Source organism: Sinohyriopsis cumingii, chromosome 2, assembly GCF_028554795.1.
Source record: "Sinohyriopsis cumingii isolate HCF-2022 chromosome 2, ASM2855479v2, whole genome shotgun sequence".
In the NCBI taxonomy this organism is placed as follows: Eukaryota; Metazoa; Mollusca; class Bivalvia; order Unionida; family Unionidae; genus Sinohyriopsis; species Sinohyriopsis cumingii.
In genome coordinates, this window is record NC_142962.1 from 10,384,071 (window position 1) to 10,402,837 (window position 18,767).

The 18,767-nt window shown below is 34.6% G+C and overlaps 1 protein-coding gene across 1 annotated transcript in view; it reads right to left on the minus strand.

Moving 5' to 3' along the window:
• LOC149804329 (endoplasmic reticulum membrane-associated RNA degradation protein-like) overlaps positions 1-18,767 on the minus strand; it is a 100,776-nt gene that overhangs the window by 36,257 nt on the left and 45,752 nt on the right. Inside the window, exons 7-12 of the mRNA XM_089938890.1 lie at positions 17,701-17,831; positions 14,657-14,762; positions 9,975-10,077; positions 8,926-8,955; positions 6,132-6,200; positions 3,790-3,960 (exon numbers count right to left, since the gene is read on the minus strand). Coding sequence (XP_089795016.1) covers positions 3,790-3,960; positions 6,132-6,200; positions 8,926-8,955; positions 9,975-10,077; positions 14,657-14,762; positions 17,701-17,831 — 610 coding nt within the window. The remainder of the gene's footprint in view (positions 1-3,789; positions 3,961-6,131; positions 6,201-8,925; positions 8,956-9,974; positions 10,078-14,656; positions 14,763-17,700; positions 17,832-18,767) is intronic.

Here is an 18,767-nt window from a genome sequence, read left to right on the forward strand (position 1 = left end):
ACTACACAGTCACTCTGGATTATTGCAACATCAGCAACTTTGCTCCATCCTGTTGGTACATGGCAAATTTTGCCATAACCTGTGAACCTGCATTCGGGTCTTGGTAGGAACTAAATTAAAAGCTCTCTAACCTGTATGATAATATTTCCTCTCAATGCAAAATAATTTCACTCTGTGTTATCATTCATTCTCAAGTACAGATAGCACCTTTTGCTCTTTCTAGTATATATTTGTACCTCTCTACATTAATTTTTAAATGCCTTGATTTCTGTGACAGGCATCTTCACTTGTAATTGCTGACTAAGGTATAGATGAACAAACTGACAGCATCTCTACTGGAGTGTAATCCTGGTGTTCATGATTTAGATACTGTATGTATGAGAAGCAGCATTTAATGTGATCTTCAAAAGGCACCATGGATGGATTTTAAAATAATAATATTGCAATCTGAAGTTTTCTCATGACAAAAGATAGAATTCTGCAAGCATAAAAATCTCCATGCCATCTCCCCTTCTCAACAATATGCACACAGCAAGTATAAAAATCTCCACTTCTCAACAATATGCACACAGCAAGTATAAAAATCTCCATTTCTCAACAATATGCACACAGCAAGTATAAAAATCTCCACTTCTCAACAATATGCACACAGCAAGTATACAAATCTCCACTTCTCAACAATATGCACACAGCAAGTATAAAAATCTCCACTTCTCAACAATATGCACACAGCAAGTATAAAAATCTCCACTTCTCAACAATATGCACACAGCAAGTATAAAAATCTCCACTTCTCAACAATATGCACACAGCAAGTATACAAATCTCCACTTCTCAACAATATGCACACAGCAAGTATAAAAATCTCCACTTCTCAACAATATGCACACAGCAAGTATACAAATCTCCACTTCTCAACAATATGCACACAGCAAGTATAAAAATCTCCCCTTCTCAACAATATGCACACAGCAAGTATAAAAATCTCCCCTTCTCAACAATATGCACACAGCAAGTATAAAAAACTTCCCTTCTCAACAATATGCACACAGCAAGTATAAAAATCTCCCCTTCTCAACAATATGCACACAGCAAGTTTAAAAATCTCCCCTTCTCAACAATATGCACACAGCAAGTATAAAAATCTCCCCTTCTCAACAATATGCACATAGCAAGTATACAAATCTCCACTTCTCAACAATATGCACACAGCAAGTATAAAAATCTCCACTTCTCAACAATATGCACACAGCAAGTATACAAATCTCCACTTCTCAACAATATGCACACAGCAAGTATAAAAATCTCCACTTCTCAACAATATGCACACAGCAAGTATAAAAATCTTCCCTTCTCAACAATATGCACACAGCAAGTATAAAAATCTCCCCTTCTCAACAATATGCACACAGCAAGTATAAAAATCTCCCCTTCTCAACAATATGCACACAGCAAGTATAAAAATCTCCCCTTCTCAACAATATGCACATAGCAAGTATACAAATCTCCACTTCTCAACAATATGCACACAGCAAGTATAAAAATCTCCCCTTCTCAACAATATGCACACAGCAAGTATAAAAATCTGCATGCCATCTCAACAATATGCACACAGCAAGTATAAAAATCCCCCCTTCTCAACAATATGCACAGAGCAAGTATAAAAATATCCCCTTCTCAACAATATGCACACAGCAAGTATAAAAATCTCCACTTCTCAACAATATGCAGACAGCAAGTATAAAAATCTCCCCTTCTCAACAATATGCACACAGCAAGTATAAAAATCTGCATGCCATCTCCCCTTCTCAACAATATGCACACAGCAAGTATAAAAATCTCCCCTTCTCAACAATATGCACACAGCAAGTATAAAAATATCCCCTTCTCAAAAATATGCACACAGCAAGTATAACAATATCCCCTTCTCAACAATATGCACATAGCAAGTATAAAAATCTCCCCTTCTCAACAATATGCACATAGCAAGTATAAAAATCTCCCCTTCTCAACAATATGCACACAGCAAGTATAAAAATCTCCACTTCTCAACAATATGCACACAGCAAGTATAAAAATCTCCCCTTCTCAACAATATGCACCCAGCAAGTATAAAAATCTCCCCTTCTCAACAATATGCACACAGCAAGTATAAAAATATCCCCTTCTCAACAATATGCACACAGCAAGTATAGCAATATCTCCTTCTCAAAAATATGCACACAGCAAGTATAAAAATCTCCCCTTCTCAACAATATGCACACAGCAAGTATAAAAATCTCCCCTTCTCAACAATATGCACACAGCAAGTATAACAATATCCCCTTCTCAAAAATATGCACACAGCAAGTATAACAATATCCCCTTCTCAACAATATGCACACAGCAAGTATAAAAATCTGCATGCCATCTCCCCTTCTCAACAATATGCACACAACAAGTATAAAAAAATATCCCCTTCTCAACAATATGCACGCAGCAAGTATAACAATATCCCCTTCTCAACAATATGCACACAGCAAGTATAAAAATCTCCACTTCTCAACAATATGCACACAGCAAGTATAAAAATATCCCCTTCTCAAAAATATGCACACAGCAAGTATAACAATATCCCCTTCTCAACAATATGCACATAGCAAGTATAAAAATCTCCCCTTCTCAACAATATGCACATAGCAAGTATAAAAATCTCCCCTTCTCAACAATATGCACACAGCAAGTATAAAAATCTCCACTTCTCAACAATATGCACACAGCAAGTATAAAAATCTCCCCTTCTCAACAATATGCACCCAGCAAGTATAAAAATCTCCCCTTCTCAACAATATGCACACAGCAAGTATAAAAATATCCCCTTCTCAACAATATGCACACAGCAAGTATAGCAATATCTCCTTCTCAAAAATATGCACACAGCAAGTATAAAAATCTCCCCTTCTCAACAATATGCACACAGCAAGTATAAAAATCTCCCCTTCTCAACAATATGCACACAGCAAGTATAACAATATCCCCTTCTCAAAAATATGCACACAGCAAGTATAACAATATCCCCTTCTCAACAATATGCACACAGCAAGTATAAAAATCTCCCCTTCTCAATAATATGCACACAGCAAGTATAAAAATCTCCCCTTCTCAACAATATGCACACAGCAAGTATAAAAATCTCCACTTCTCAACAATATGCACATAGCAAGTATAAAAATCTCCCCTTCTCAATAATATGCACACAGCAAGTATAAAAATCTGCATGCCATCTCCCCTTCTCAACAATATGCACACAGCAAGTATAAAAATCTCCACTTCTCAACAATATGCACATAGCAAGTATAAAAATCTCCCCTTCTCAATAATATGCACACAGCAAGTATAAAAATCTGCATGCCATCTCCCCTTCTCAACAATATGCACATAGCAAGTATAAAAATCTCCCCTTCTCAACAATATGCACAGAGCAAGTATAAAAATCTCCACTTCTCAACAATATGCACATAGCAAGTATAAAAATCTCCCCTTCTCAATAATATGCACACAGCAAGTATAAAAATCTGCATGCCATCTCCCCTTCTCAACAATATGCACACAGCAAGTATAAAAATCTCCACTTCTCAACAATATGCACACAGCAAGTATAAAAATCTCCCCTTCTCAATATTATGCACACAGCAAGTATAAAAATCTCCCCTTCTCAACAATATGCACCCAGCAATGCAATATGATATTCTATAGTCATTACATTTTTTCTGAAAATATTTTAGTTGCTAAAATTGTCATCTGCATTACCTGACATTTCTTCATGTAATCTGAAACAGACATGTCTGCCAAAATCACAACCAGCTGTAAAAGGACTTGTGTCAACTCACAAGGAAAGGTGTCCCAGTCAGCCTCTCCATGACTTAGTCTATCCCTGATCCGTGGTCCATCTGGGTACATCAACAAATCCATCAGCAAGTCCTGTCACATGACATGAAATCACAAGTGATTGAGTAACACAGAAACCCCAGCATAACATACATAAACATTTCAGATAAAAAGCCATATTTTTTTTTAAAATGGGCCTTGAATGGACAAATTTTGACAGTTGAATATTTTACAATAGTAAGAAATATGCAATAAAGCATATTCAAATATTCCCCAGGTTCTTTTGCGTTCTATTTCCATATTGCCATTCAGTGCCAACCACCCCTGCTCTAAGTTAACACAAGAATTTTTCAAACCAGGACCTGAAAAATATTGACATATACAATTATTTAGTGTATCAGTAATGCGATTCACTGTGAAAGTTTCCATGACAGAAATGGCTCCCATTCCAATTTTGTAACTACTCATTTCTAACTTTAACTTTCTTTCATGAAATCCCTGCTTCTCAATTTCACTTTGACACTGAACCTCCAACCAAAGAGAATGCATCCCCATGAAGGAGAATTTAATGAAAAAGTTTCATTGTGTAAGTTTATGTACAGCAAGTGGGATACTGTAATAATTGTAAATCTTGGGACACCAAAAAATCATTTTGTTTACATGTCCCAAGATCTATATGCTCAAAAAAAATATAGCATTTCTGGCATCCCAATATTTGTTGACACGAAAAATGTTAAGACAAAATTTTCAAGATCGATACACATGACAAAGCAGAGATATAAGTAATCCAACAAAGTGATGTAATCAACATGAAAAAGTATGTAAATTTAATTGTATAAGGCACTTAACCAGCATATATTCACATAACTGCCATATGTTCATGAAAGAATGGTCATAATATAAATTAAAATTCTGAATATAGATCGACTATGATCATCAATTTAATTTAGTTTAGTGTTTTGACTTAACCAAATCATAATCTTCCACATATTGTCAAGCTAGTTGTTGCAGTGTCTCCTTTTATAATTTGCAGATCTATCTTTTGTTTTCTTGAAAGCAATCCAGGCCAGTTAATCGTTTAAACCTTGAAACTGGCTTCAGCAAAGAGGGAATTTGCTTTGTGGCCATGCTGGTACATATATGTGTAATTGCTTTGCCTTGTGGCCATGCTGGTATGTATATGTGTAGTTGCTTTGCCTGGTGGCCATGCCGGCACATAGATGTGTAATTGCTTTGCCTGGTGGCCATGCCGGTACATATATGTGTAATTGCTTTGCCTGGAGACCATGCCGGTACATATATGTGTAATTGCTTTGCCTGGAGACCATGCCGGTACATATATGTGTAATTGCTTTGCCTGGAGACCATGCCGGTACATATATGTGTAATTGCTTTTAACTCAATCATATCATGATTACTGTAGCTCTATAAATATTACAGTCTCTTACATGAAAGCAAGCGAGTTTTTATGGTATTATAATTATTTCCAAAGTAAAATTTCCAAGACTTCTTTGTTGTATTTTGGAGACATATTTTTAAGTTTAGTGCAGTGCTGCCCAAGATTTGAATCCAAGGGATGTACTTCATTCAGGGCAAGTTAAAATCTTCAATGTATATGCGGTGATGCCATGATGTAAATATGCACACTAAATGCAAGCATTGAACCAAACATTTTTGTTGTTTGTTGTTGTGATACATGGATCACATTTTAATGAGTCAGGTACTTACACTTTCAAGGCAAACTAAAAACATATATACTGGTGCATTGATGGAAAATTCCAAGGCAATAATCTGTAAACAAACAACAGTAAACTAGGGACAAATGGGAGCAGTTACTTTTATAAATATCATTATCTAATGACATTATACATATTTGAATTAGGTATAAATAATACGGAAAAAGAAGAAAATTAAATATATTTATTGACTTTTGAAACAAATTATATTAATTTATAACATTTCCATATAATAATTCATGATTATAGTTCTTTCTTCTTTTAAAATGGCATTATGGTACATAAAACAAATCAATCGATTAGAAGAAAAAAGTGTCAAAGGTATCCCAAGACTTGCAATACATGAACAAATTACTATAATTTCATGTTCCAACATTTAAAGGTCATAAAAAATTTACTTTGGAAAATAATTAAGGGTGTCCCAAGTCTTATTGCCCGTAAAGGGTAATTTTATTCTTACTTTCATCACTATCAAATATATAACCTTGATTACTATCAGAAACTTAACACAAGTGAGCTTGAACCTACCATTACTGGTTCTCCAAGAAAAGAGCTGAGCTGATTCTCTGTCCCATTTGGTAAAAACTGGTCCAAAATCTTTAAGAAAATAATAAAAACAGTCTATATGTGAGTCTGAAAAAGGATGTACTAAATTAAAAATAACTGTCATTCTGATTATTATTAATAAATGAGTAGATCTTTTTTAATTAGGAAATTATAAATAGACTTTACAGAACTCAATACATACTTATAAAATGCTTACATAGTTACTTAAAATGGCCTGCTGACTGGATCCGGACCTGGGACCCTGCTTTACTAAACATCTCATATTTTCTCCCTCAAATTGAAATGTGTGAATATATTTCTTGTTTGTTATGTTAGCAAGAAATTTTCATTGAACATTTCACACTTACAAAATATAAAAATTAAATCACTGGATTCTTTTGAAAACAGCCATTTTATATCTGAAGAAAACCTAAGAATTTCCACACATTTGAAATGTCTTAACTTTTTTTGTAAAGAATAAAATGATTCCTTGATGTTCAATTCAAAATCTTGTTATTTTTAATTTTGTACACTATAACTATATCTGAAAAAAATCACAACATCATGAGTATTATAAACAATACAACATTAATATCAATTTCATCGGAAATTAAAGAAATTTAATTACACTGGAGATAAGAATCCAAATTGTTCAACCACTCCCTTTGCACCTCTATCATCCTGGGTTTAATTCCCACTACTAGAAGGATTAATGACTCCTGTTTGATCAGATTATTTTTTTGAAACATCCATATTATACTGCAATTATCATTAATAATTCACAAGATCATGAAAATCAGTAAGTGAGTGCAGTGAACAAGTGAGTTCCCTGATCTTAAATGAGAGGGAAATATTAAATATAATCATTATACAACGATATAATCATCATGTGGAATAATGTTATGCAAGATTCTTCTTTGCTGTCAACAAAATAAGTAGTTGTTCTGGTTTTGTCCACGCTGAATGAATGCATGAATACACTCTAATGACTGATAAAAATCATAAATGTATCATAATATCAAAATGGATAAAATGTGTGTGGCATAATACGATCGTTTTATTATTATTGGAAACAATGTGTGTAAATAATGGCAACCAGAGCAGACAGAAATGGGAGTTAAGCTGTAAGAGTTGCTTTCCTTTGTCTACAAAATATATAGACAGATTTAAGTAGTTCCTGACAATATGCATAACCAAAACACCTTATGTATGACTGACACCTCATGATTTCTGAGAAAAAAATTCTGCAATTCACCAGGTCAAAATTATCAAAAATAATGGGATTCATTTTCCAGTAAATTACTCTTAAAAAACAGCAGTCCCTCAAAAGGACCGATGTTCAACTTAAATAAAAGAATGTCCAGGAATTCAAAATAAGACCATTTCTTTATTTTAGCTGCTGAGTGTGGTGCATATCTAATATTCCTCAGCAACAAAAAGATTGTCAAATTAGCTACTGTGGTGGACATATTGGATGTCAGATTGACATCATTTTCATTCAGGTCTGAGTAGAAATCATAACCTTATGCTGATATGACTTGCCATTTTGGAGGGATAATGATAATAAGATTTTCAAGATGGCTACCAGAGTAGCCATACTGGATATCAGATTGGCACCACTACCAATGAGGACCAACTAGACATCATAAAAGTTTTTGGTGATAGCACAATTTTGGTATGACAAGTCATCTAGAAGAAGTAGTGTTAAGAATTTCAAGACGACCGATGTGGTGGTCATTGTCAGATTGGCACCATTTTCATTTATGACCAACTAGACAGCTTAAGAAGTCTTTCAGTGAAAATGTCTTGCAGATATGACCATTATTCAAGAGTAGTGATAATATTTTCAAGCTGGTCACTGTGGCAGCTAAATTGGATATCTAAGTAGCACCATTTCATTAAGGACCAACTAGAAGTCTTTAACTATAAACCCCATGTTGATATGAACTTCCATTATGGAACAGCAATCATAATGTCCATAATGGATATCTTCTGATAAACCTCAAAGGCAATATCTATTTATTCTTGCAGAGTAATAGTGATAACAACAGTTTCAAGATGGCCAATGTGGTGACCTTATTTGTCATCAGATTGACACAATTTTTATTTAGGACCAACTAGACATCTTAAGAAGTCTTCAGGTGAAAACCCAATGTCAGTCTGACTTTCCATTCTGGATTAGTAGTGATAACAAATTTTCAAGATGGCTGCTGTGGCAGTCTGACTTGATTTCAGATCAGCACCATTTTCACAGAAGGCTAACTGGACATCACAAGACGTCTTATGGTGAAAACCCCAGGAGGAATAGCATTAAGATTGGTTACTGTGATGGTCATACTGATTTACGAGAAATGCCATTTTTATTTAGGATCAACAAGGTCATGGGATGAATGTGTACATAAAGCATCATGGTAATCGTCCACGTAATTTATGAAGAGTAGCAATAATAAACTTGATTAGCAGATCTAATAATTAATAATACTACTTTGTTCACCCCAAAAACCATTCAACCTGAGTCATAGAAAGTATACTAATATATAAGTTGCTAAAGTTGTTAAACTGTCAAAATTAATAAATAGAGTTGTTGAATGGCCAATGTTTAACAGCACTTGTAACAAATTACTGGACATATCATGCTGAGAAAATGGGAGATAAGTAATTTTCACAAGGACACACTCAGGCAGTGAACCCCAGCATGTATGGAACCTATGTCCCTTCAGTTTCAAGTTCAATGCTCTACAAATGAAGACTTGCAATTAAAAATCAATATAATTACCTCATCAAATGTTGTATACAATGTTGTTGACTGAAAAAGAAGACAAATTTAATTGCAATCATTTAGCTTCAATTGGTACTACATCCTATGCTAATGAAAGAGCCAACATCAAACATTCAATTATGGTCTTTAATGACAATAAAGGCAGCATGGCTTTCCCACACAAATTCAAATAAAATCATATCTGGGTTTAAAATAAACCAACTAATCAGTAACTTCCTAACTTACCATTTAATCATTTAATTAATGAATATATTTGCTAATAATTTGGGTCCAACTGCAAACTGCAAAGACCCAGATCTGCTGTTGAATATATAATACACCAGCAGTTCTTGGTCTATGTTGTTTGTTAGGAGAAATCAGCAGAAATAAACAACATAGACATAAATCTGCCAGTGCAATATGTGATGCCAGATCTGGGTCTACACTGTTTGTTAGGAGAAATCAGCAGAAATAAACAACATAGACATCGATCTGCCAGTGCATTATGCAATGCCAGATCCTGGTCTATGCTGTTTGTTAGGAGAAATCAGCAAAAATAAACAACATAGACATCGATCTGCCAGTGCATTATGCAATGCCAGATGTGGGTCTCTGATGTTTGTTAGGAGAAATCAGCAGAAATAAACAACATAGACATCGATCTGCCAGTGCATTATGCAATGCCAGATCTTGGTCTATGCTGGTTGTTAGGAGAAATCAGCAAACATAAACAACATAGACATCGATCTGCCAGTGCATTATGCAATCCTTTTTCTTGGTCTATGCTGTTTTCAGCTGCACTCAACTAATATGCAAGTATAGATAGTAATGAAAAATAAATGAACATTTTTCTTCTGAATATACATTTTTTTAAAGTAAAATGAGATTGAAGTAAAAAAAAACAATGTTACACATGATTTGAAAATAGGCACTGAATAACCTTAAAATTATTTAAAAGAAACAAATAACAATATCTAGTCCATATTTTACCCACCTCTGCTGTTTGCAATCTCTCGAGGCAGTTGTGAACTTGAATAAACATTCTATCTAGTCCATATTTTACCCACCTCTGCTGTTAACAATCTGTCAGGACAGTTGTTAACCTGGACAAACACTCTCCTCAGACCCTGTTCCAGCTGACACAGCAAAAGAGCAGCACACTGACCATATCTAGAATACAATGTATTATATGCTCAGTTTAAGACAAGTATACTTAACAAGAGGTTGCTGTCTCAACTGAGGACAAATCTAATATACACTAAATGATTTGACTTTTAGGCCATCAAACTTGAGATTTTACAAAAAATTACACTTTAACCATTAGAGTAAAACCTGTTATGAGCAACCTCTGTTATGAACAACCTCTTGCTATGAGCAACCACCTGTCATTTCCAACCACAACTGTAATACACAGATTGACTTTTTTATATAAATGCTCTGTCATGAGAGACCACCTGCTGAATTCAACAAGTGACCATGGTGTCTTGGCAAAATATGCATTTTGACACTGCTATGAATGACCACATCACAAAAAAAGGACAAACTCCACTGACCTTTATTTAATCCCTGTAACAATTACTGCTTATACTGCTCTAAAAAAAATAATTAAAAATTAAAAATTAAAAAATAAAAAACAGGCTGGCAAATGATATATGAAATTTTGTAGGTATGCTATAAGTTTTTTTTACAGTTTCTGTTGTAAACCAGACTAAACGTACATGTAGATTATTCCAGCACTTAGCCTGGTTCCTGGTGTTATTACAGCTAGCACCCATATGTACGAGTAGGACCCAGTATCCAGCTCCAAGAACGACTGTCTCGCAAGAACACAGACACCACTGACATATATGTAATCATTTGTAACAATTACCACTTTACTAACAAAGACTGTTCTGATAAAAACAAATGTAAAAAAAAACCCACAATTTTTTTTTTGAAATTAGGATTGTAGCATCTGGTGATATATGATACAGTCTGTAAACCAGGCTAATCTAAATGTGGCGAATTGCTATTGTTGTGGTGAGTAAGGTCATTGTCTATTAAACCAGCAAGAAAGAATCATCTGCAGGATTCGATTGATAGTGTTAAAGGCTTGTGATGTTTGTTGTTTTTCTCCCCCAATGTTACAGTGATTACATCCCTATCACCAAGCTATCATCTATCCAAGTTGGTGCGACCTGGTTACACACATTGTTCATAGAGTTCATCCCTGTATGTCTTTTTTGAATTATATCCTTGACTATTGTGTCTGAGTAAATAATTCTGTTTTTGGATGAGATAACTGTTACTTTTTATTTCATGAATTGTTAAATATGCAATGCAAATGCATAGCTGCCAACTTTCCAGGCTCACAATTAGTGAAAATAGGGATAAAAAGTCGTGAATTTGGACATTAATTAGTGAAAAATACCATGACAATAACTCCATCCACTCTGACCGTCAATGCTACACTATATCAAGATCGCAATATAAAACTAAAACACTACAAATATGCAGAAATATTTATTTATCAAGACATGATACTGTGGCAGACTTGAACGTCCTCAACTACTTGATCGTAAATTTGTTTTCTAAACAGTTCAGACTTCTTGCCTGCTGGTTGAACTTGGTGACTACAACTGCTGACAAATTTTCCGCAGCTAAGGAGGCCCTAAAGTCTGTCTTATTTTTCCTCACTAGAGAAAATACTCTTTCGCTGTCACTGCTGCTGTGAGGAATACACAAGAGCTGCAGCACTTTGGGTGTTTCCACAGGAAAATTTGGAAGCGATTTTCGAGTCAGGGAACATTTGTCGGAACAAATGTTTAGTATGGTCTCCAGTTTATTTAGGTAGATTGTGTTTGACAAGAAAACTCACAAATAATGCTTCAGCGTTGGTAGCTTGAAGGTGTTCCGCCGATGGCTTAAAATATTCCAGAGCTGAAATCTGCGAATTCTTAATTTTCCCAACTTCTACGTGTTTTTTGCAACCGATGTGCTTCCTCACATTTTTGATATATTCCAAATTAAACTTCACTTTTTGAGCAATACATTTCTTTTTCCTTGGTGGTGAAGACACGTTGAAGATCTTACATGCGATGCTGAACGGTAACTCAAATCAGTGTTGGTGACACATGTGCGGAGCAAATTCCGGTTAGGCCCCAGTTTCTCTTGATAGCGTTTGTAAAACTACTCTTATACATATAGATTAAAATAGGCTAAAATGCTTGCTACTGGGCCAACTGTACTAATCGGCTGTAGATCTACTAATATCGTGACCAGCAGTACCGGACTGTTTCGGCAACTGCGAATATCATGACTAGCGCTTAACGGGAAATCGGTTATTTTAATAAAGATTTAAAATAATTGAGAATTGGAGAATTTGCCAATTTTTGGCTTGCAGCGTGAATCTGTGAATCGCTTAAAAAGTCATGAAATTCACACCAAATTCGTGAGGGTTGGCAGCTATGCAAATGTAAAGATATTACATATTTTACCAAAACCCAGTCAAAACCATCTTTACAGTCAATATTACAACTTAGCACTAATAATGTTAACACCTATTGCCTTAATTACAATGGATGAACCTCCAATTAAAAAGAGACAAATTTTAACACTGGAGAAAATGATTATTGTAACTGAAAGAAGTGAAAAATAGCAGACCACTTGCAAAATACCAGTTGGTAAAACAAATTTAGCTTGTTACAAAGAAAAGGAGGAAATCAGAAACGAGTTCATATGCTAATATATCTACATGTGATCTTCAAATGAAATGTGATTTCATGTTTAATGACAGAAGTATATCCTTGTTGCTATATAATTTCGTTTTCAGATCAATTAATACAATATTTTAGCAAGAACTAGTCATAAAGAACAGAATATATACACACAGTGATTGTGGTTATTTTTCTTTAAATTGTTCTAAAACTGAACCTTGGAAACTGCTCTATTTGTACAAACCTGTTATGAGAGACCACCTTTCTTGAGAGACCATTTTTTTGTTGGCAGAAGGGGTGGTCTCTCATAACAGTTGTACTGTACTTAAATTTCTAGATATCCCTTTCCTAAGAAACAAGATTCACTTGTCTTTACTTTATGAATCATTGTTCATTTGTCTTTGAATCTGAAGTATGTAGCAAAGAAACAAAATCCAAGAAAACAATTGGTACCACACGAATAATAGTGAATCCAGAGAAATGTAACAAATATCAACATAAGAAACAGGTGTTGATTAATTTGAATAATCTTTTTTATGCAGTCAGTAATTTGATTCTAAAATGATATTAATTTTGGACTGATTCATCTTCTTTTGATTACACTCGTTTGGCCATGTAGTGGTGTATATTATCATGACTCAGAAAATGGTTCTGTATTAATTTGGCCATGTAGTGGTGTATGTTATCGTGACTCAGAAAATGGTTCCGTATTAATTTGGCCATGTAGTGGTGTATGTTATCGTGACTCAGCAAATGGTTCCGTATTAATTTGGCCATGTAGTGGTGTATGTTATCGTGACTCAGCAAATGGTTCCGTATTAATTTGGCCATGTAGTGGTGTATGTTATCGTGACTCAGCAAATGGTTCCGTATTAATTTGGCCATGTAGTGGTGTATGTTATCGTGACTCAGCAAATGGTTCTGTATTAATTTGGCCATGTAGTGGTGTATGTTAGCACGACTCAGAAAATGGTTCTGTATTAATTTGGCCATGTAATGGTGTATGTTATCATGACTCAGCAAATAGTTCCGTATTAATTTGGCCATGTAGTGGTGTATGTTATCATGACTCAGAAAAGGGTTCCGTATTAATTTGGCCATGTAGAGGTGTATGTTATCGTGACTCAGAAAATGGTTCCGTATTAATTTGGCCATGTAGTGGTGTATGTTATCGTGACTCAGAAAATGGTTCCGTATTAATTTGGCCATGTAGTGGTGTATATTATCGTGACTCAGAAAATGGTTCCGTATTAATTTGGCCATGTAGTGGTGTATGTTATCATGACTCAGAAAAGGGTTCCGTATTAATTTGGCCATGTAGAGGTGTATGTTATCGTGACTCAGAAAATGGTTCCGTATTAATTTGGCCATGTAGTGGTGTATGTTATCGTGACTCAGCAAATGGTTCCGTATTAATTTGGCCATGTAGTGGTGTATGTTATCGTGACTCAGCAAATGGTTCCGTATTAATTTGGCCATGTAGAGGTGCATGTTATCGTGACTCAGCAAATGGTTCCGTATTAATTTGGAAGAGATCCAATCACATCCATATGAACTCAGTTTATGTATATATGGGTGTCACACTTTTACTCTTTGCTAGATTCTGTTGATATAGTAGTTCATCCTTTACACACACAAAGTAACTGGGTTGATGTCCTTGTTAAAGTTACTGCAATCTGAATGCATTGAAAATTTAGTCTTGTAGATTATGTTCATATTTGGTTAGTTGGTCAGCTACAGGCTATACTGACCAATCACTAACAAGACAATTACTATATAAACTCACTTCTGCATACAACACAGACCCTGATCTGCCATCGTATAATGTGCCAGCAGATCTGGGTCAATGCAGTTTGCAGTTGGACTTGACTTATAAGATTAGTATATACAGTACTAATCTCAAGGCTACACCAAAAGGTCTTACAGCACAGGCGTCCTTTATGTTAGGGTTGGCAGTAAATTTTAAAAAGGGGCTCCTGTTATTAAGTGTCATTTATATGCAGATGTCATCAAAAGTCAGGTTACACCATTACAGCATAATACATGTATCCTACCTTTTCAGTTGGTACAAACTGTACACTGTTTCCCATACTTCCTGGCTTTTATGTGGTATAAATGGAGAATATACAGGATATATCTTGCATATATCTACTGGAAAACCTGGTCAAAAGAAGAAAATTCATGTAGTAGAAACAACATCTGTTTTTGTACTGATCTTTCCTCAAAGAAAACTGGGGACTATGTAAATAAGATTTACTGATTCCATCACATGTATGTGTGCGGTATAGGAAAATCCCAACCTGGGGACAAAAGTTTATATGCAGGAATAAATCTTTGCCAAGTTCCAGCTTGTAAATTAAGTAGTGTATGACAGCAAATTCAAGCCTCAAGATGGTATTTCTCTATCCCACATCAATCTGCATAGTGGATTATTTTTTCTAAGTGGAAACAAGATGTCAGGATATTGGTATAAATTTAGCTATAACAATACATTGCATTTTCCAAAATACTGCTTCATTACTATAATATGAGCAAAGGATTATTTGTTATCTTTGTTGTTAAATAGAATTTACCGCTTACAAGACTATACAAACATGAATTTTTAATATTAAAATTGTTTGAAACAGAACATTAACAATGTCAGCAGCCTAGCATCATCACTCAAATGAGAGATTCTTCTCATCCACCAGACCTGTTATCCACTGCACTTCTCTGGCCTAGATAAATCTATCTGCAATGAGGGGTAGATAAGTCTTAAATTATACTATCATTTCTGAAGTGGGGCCAGGGGCCCTTGGAATTGGAAAGCTCTGTGCATACAGTGATCATACTAGATGTAGAATCAGCCCCTTTTTCATCTAGAGCCAACTAAACATAAAAGAACTTTTCATTGAAACCCACTTTTATATGACCATTAATTCAGATGGAGCAACAATAACAAAATTTTCAAGATGGACACTGTGGCACTATACTGGCTGTTTGAGCTGCATGAACATTCTCCCTTAAGACCAACTATACATACTAGTAAACCCCCATGTTACTTGGAAATATACTGTTACATAGCATACTAGTAAACCCCCATGGTACTAGGAAATATACTGTTATATAGCATGCTAGTAAACCCCCATGTTACTAGGAAATATACTGTTATATAGCATACTAGTAAACCCCCATGTCACTAGGAAATATACTGTTATATAGCATACTAGTAAACCCCCATGTTACTAGGAAATATACTGTTAAATAGTATACTAGTAAACCCCCATGTTACTTGGAAATATACTGTTATATAGCATACTAGTAAACCCCCATGTTACTCAGAAATGTATTGTTATATAGCATACTAGTAAACCCCCATGTTACTCAGAAATATACTGTTATATAGCATACTAGTAAACCCCCATGTTACTTTTAAATATACTGCTATATAGCATACTAGTAAACCCCCATGTTACTCAGAAATATACTGTTATATAGGATACTAGTAAACCCCCATGTTACTCAGAAATATACTGTTATATAGCATACTAGTAAACCTCCATGTTACTCGGAAATATACTGTTATATAGCATACTAGTAAACCCCCATGTTACTTTTAAATATACTGTTATATAGCATACTAGTAAACCCCCATGTTACTTTTAAATATACTGCTATAGAGCATACTAGTAAACCCCCATGTTACTCAGAAATATACTGTTATATAGCATACTAGTAAACCTCCATGTTACTCGGAAATATATTGTTATATAGCATACTAGTAAACCTCCATGTTACTCGGAAATATATTGTTATATAGCATACTAGTAAACCCCCATGTTACTCAGAAATATACTGTTATATAGCATACTAGTAAACCTCCATGTTACTCGGAAATATATTGTTATATAGCATACTAGTAAACCCCCATGTTACTCAGAAATATACTGTTATATAGCATACTAGTAAACCTCCATGTTACTCGGAAATATATTGTTATACAGCATACTAGTAAACCTCCATGTTACTCAGAAATATATTGTTATATAGCATACTAGTAAACCCCCATGTTACTCAGAAATATACTGTTATATAGCATACTAGTAAACCTCCATGTTACTCGGAAATATATTGTTATATAGCATACTAGTAAACCTCCATGTTACTCGGAAATATATTGTTATATAGCATACTAGTAAACCCCCCAAGTTACTCGGAAATATACTGTTATATAGCATACTAGTAAACCTCCATGTTACTCAGAAATATACTGTTATATAGCATACTAGTAAACCTCCATGTTACTCAGAAATATATTGTTATATAGCATACTAGTAAACCCCCATGTTACTCAGAAATATACTGTTATATAGCATACTAGTAAACCTCCATGTTACTCGGAAATATATTGTTATATAGCATACTAGTAAACCCCCCAAGTTACTTGGAAATATACTGTTATATAGCATACTAGTAAACCCCCATGTTACTCAGAAATATACTGTTATATAGCATACTAGTAAACCTCCATGTTACTCGGAAATATATTGTTATATAGCATACTAGTAAACCTCCATGTTACTTGGAAATATATTGTTATATAGCATACTTGTAAACCCCCCAAGTTACTCGGAAATATACTGTTATATAGCATACTAGTAAACCCCCATGTTACGCAGAAATATACTGTTATATAGCATACTAGTAAACCTCCATGTTACTCGGAAATATATTGTTATATAGCATACTAATAAACCTCGATGTTACTCGGAAATATATTGTTATATAGCATACTAGTAAACCCCCCAAGTTACTCGGAAATATACTGTTATATAGCATACTAGTAAACCCCCATGTTACTCAGAAATATACTGTTATATAGCATACTAGTAAACCCCCATGTTACTCAGAAATATACTGTTATATAGCATACAAGTAAACCTCCATGTTACTCGGAAATATACTGTTATATAGCATACTAGTAAACCTCCATGTTACTCGGAAATATACTGTTATATAGCATACTAGTAAACCTCCATGTTACTCGGAAATATACTGTTATATAGCATACTAGTAAACCTCCATGTTACTCGGAAATATACTGTTATATAGCATTTACCTTTAACTGCTTTTTGGAAATATGCTGCCTGAGGAAAAGTGACAGGTTCCCTGTGATTAATCACAGTTATTCCTCTTTGTTCAAGCACCTTCCCTAAGCTGGGCAATATCAGCAGTAAGAACCAAATGTACCTGCATAATAAAACGTTTTCTTGTATACAGTTTTTCTTAATATAAAATAACAAATGCTACTGCACCAACTGATGCACATACTAATGCATATCTCCTAAAGGGTGGACCTCAACTGTAGTGTGCACCCTACCAGTGTCCACTGATAGTGGAGTACAAGCGTGTTGTGTCAATTTCCACCCAGTGAGACAGAAGTATCAACAAGATACTTATGGACAAAAGTATTGTCCTTAATCCAAATATATGGATGTTCCAGTTTCCCAGACACCATTTTTTTCAAAATTGGCAATAATTTTTAACAGTGAATAAAATTTCCAGAAACAAAGTATGTTTCTTTTAGCTCATGGAAAAAATTAAATTTGGACCTTGAAACTGATTTGACTACAATAATAGCATGTGTGGCTCTGGCCCTTCCAGTTTCACTTTTTCTTTCTACTGGCTGATATGTTAATGTCTCTGCGGGGTCACAGTATCTTCCATCCACTGTCACACCAAGTAAATAATTTACAGTCATGAACTAGTACACTTACTGGGCCAGAAATAATTTTCATTTCATTACATACTAAAATAAAATCTTGAAAAGTTTTTCTTTCCTATGCAGAGACCATCAAATTTTCAGGACTGAGGCTATCAATTCTGTTTACCATTACTATTGTTTTAACTTAAATGGAATACGTACAAAGAATGGAATGTCCCTCTTCTAAAATGATAACTGATCTTTGTGAACACTTGTCTCCAGTGACAGTACATTTGCATGAATGACAAGAAAAACAAGCATCAGAACTGCAACCAGTACTCATTATTGGTAACAATAGAACTGCAACCATTATTGGTGAAAGATAACAATATAATATTATCATGTACTAAGTGTTCTTCATTTGCAAGCAATGTTATAATGAAATCTAGTTTACTTAGCTAACTTATGACATGCAAGCAATG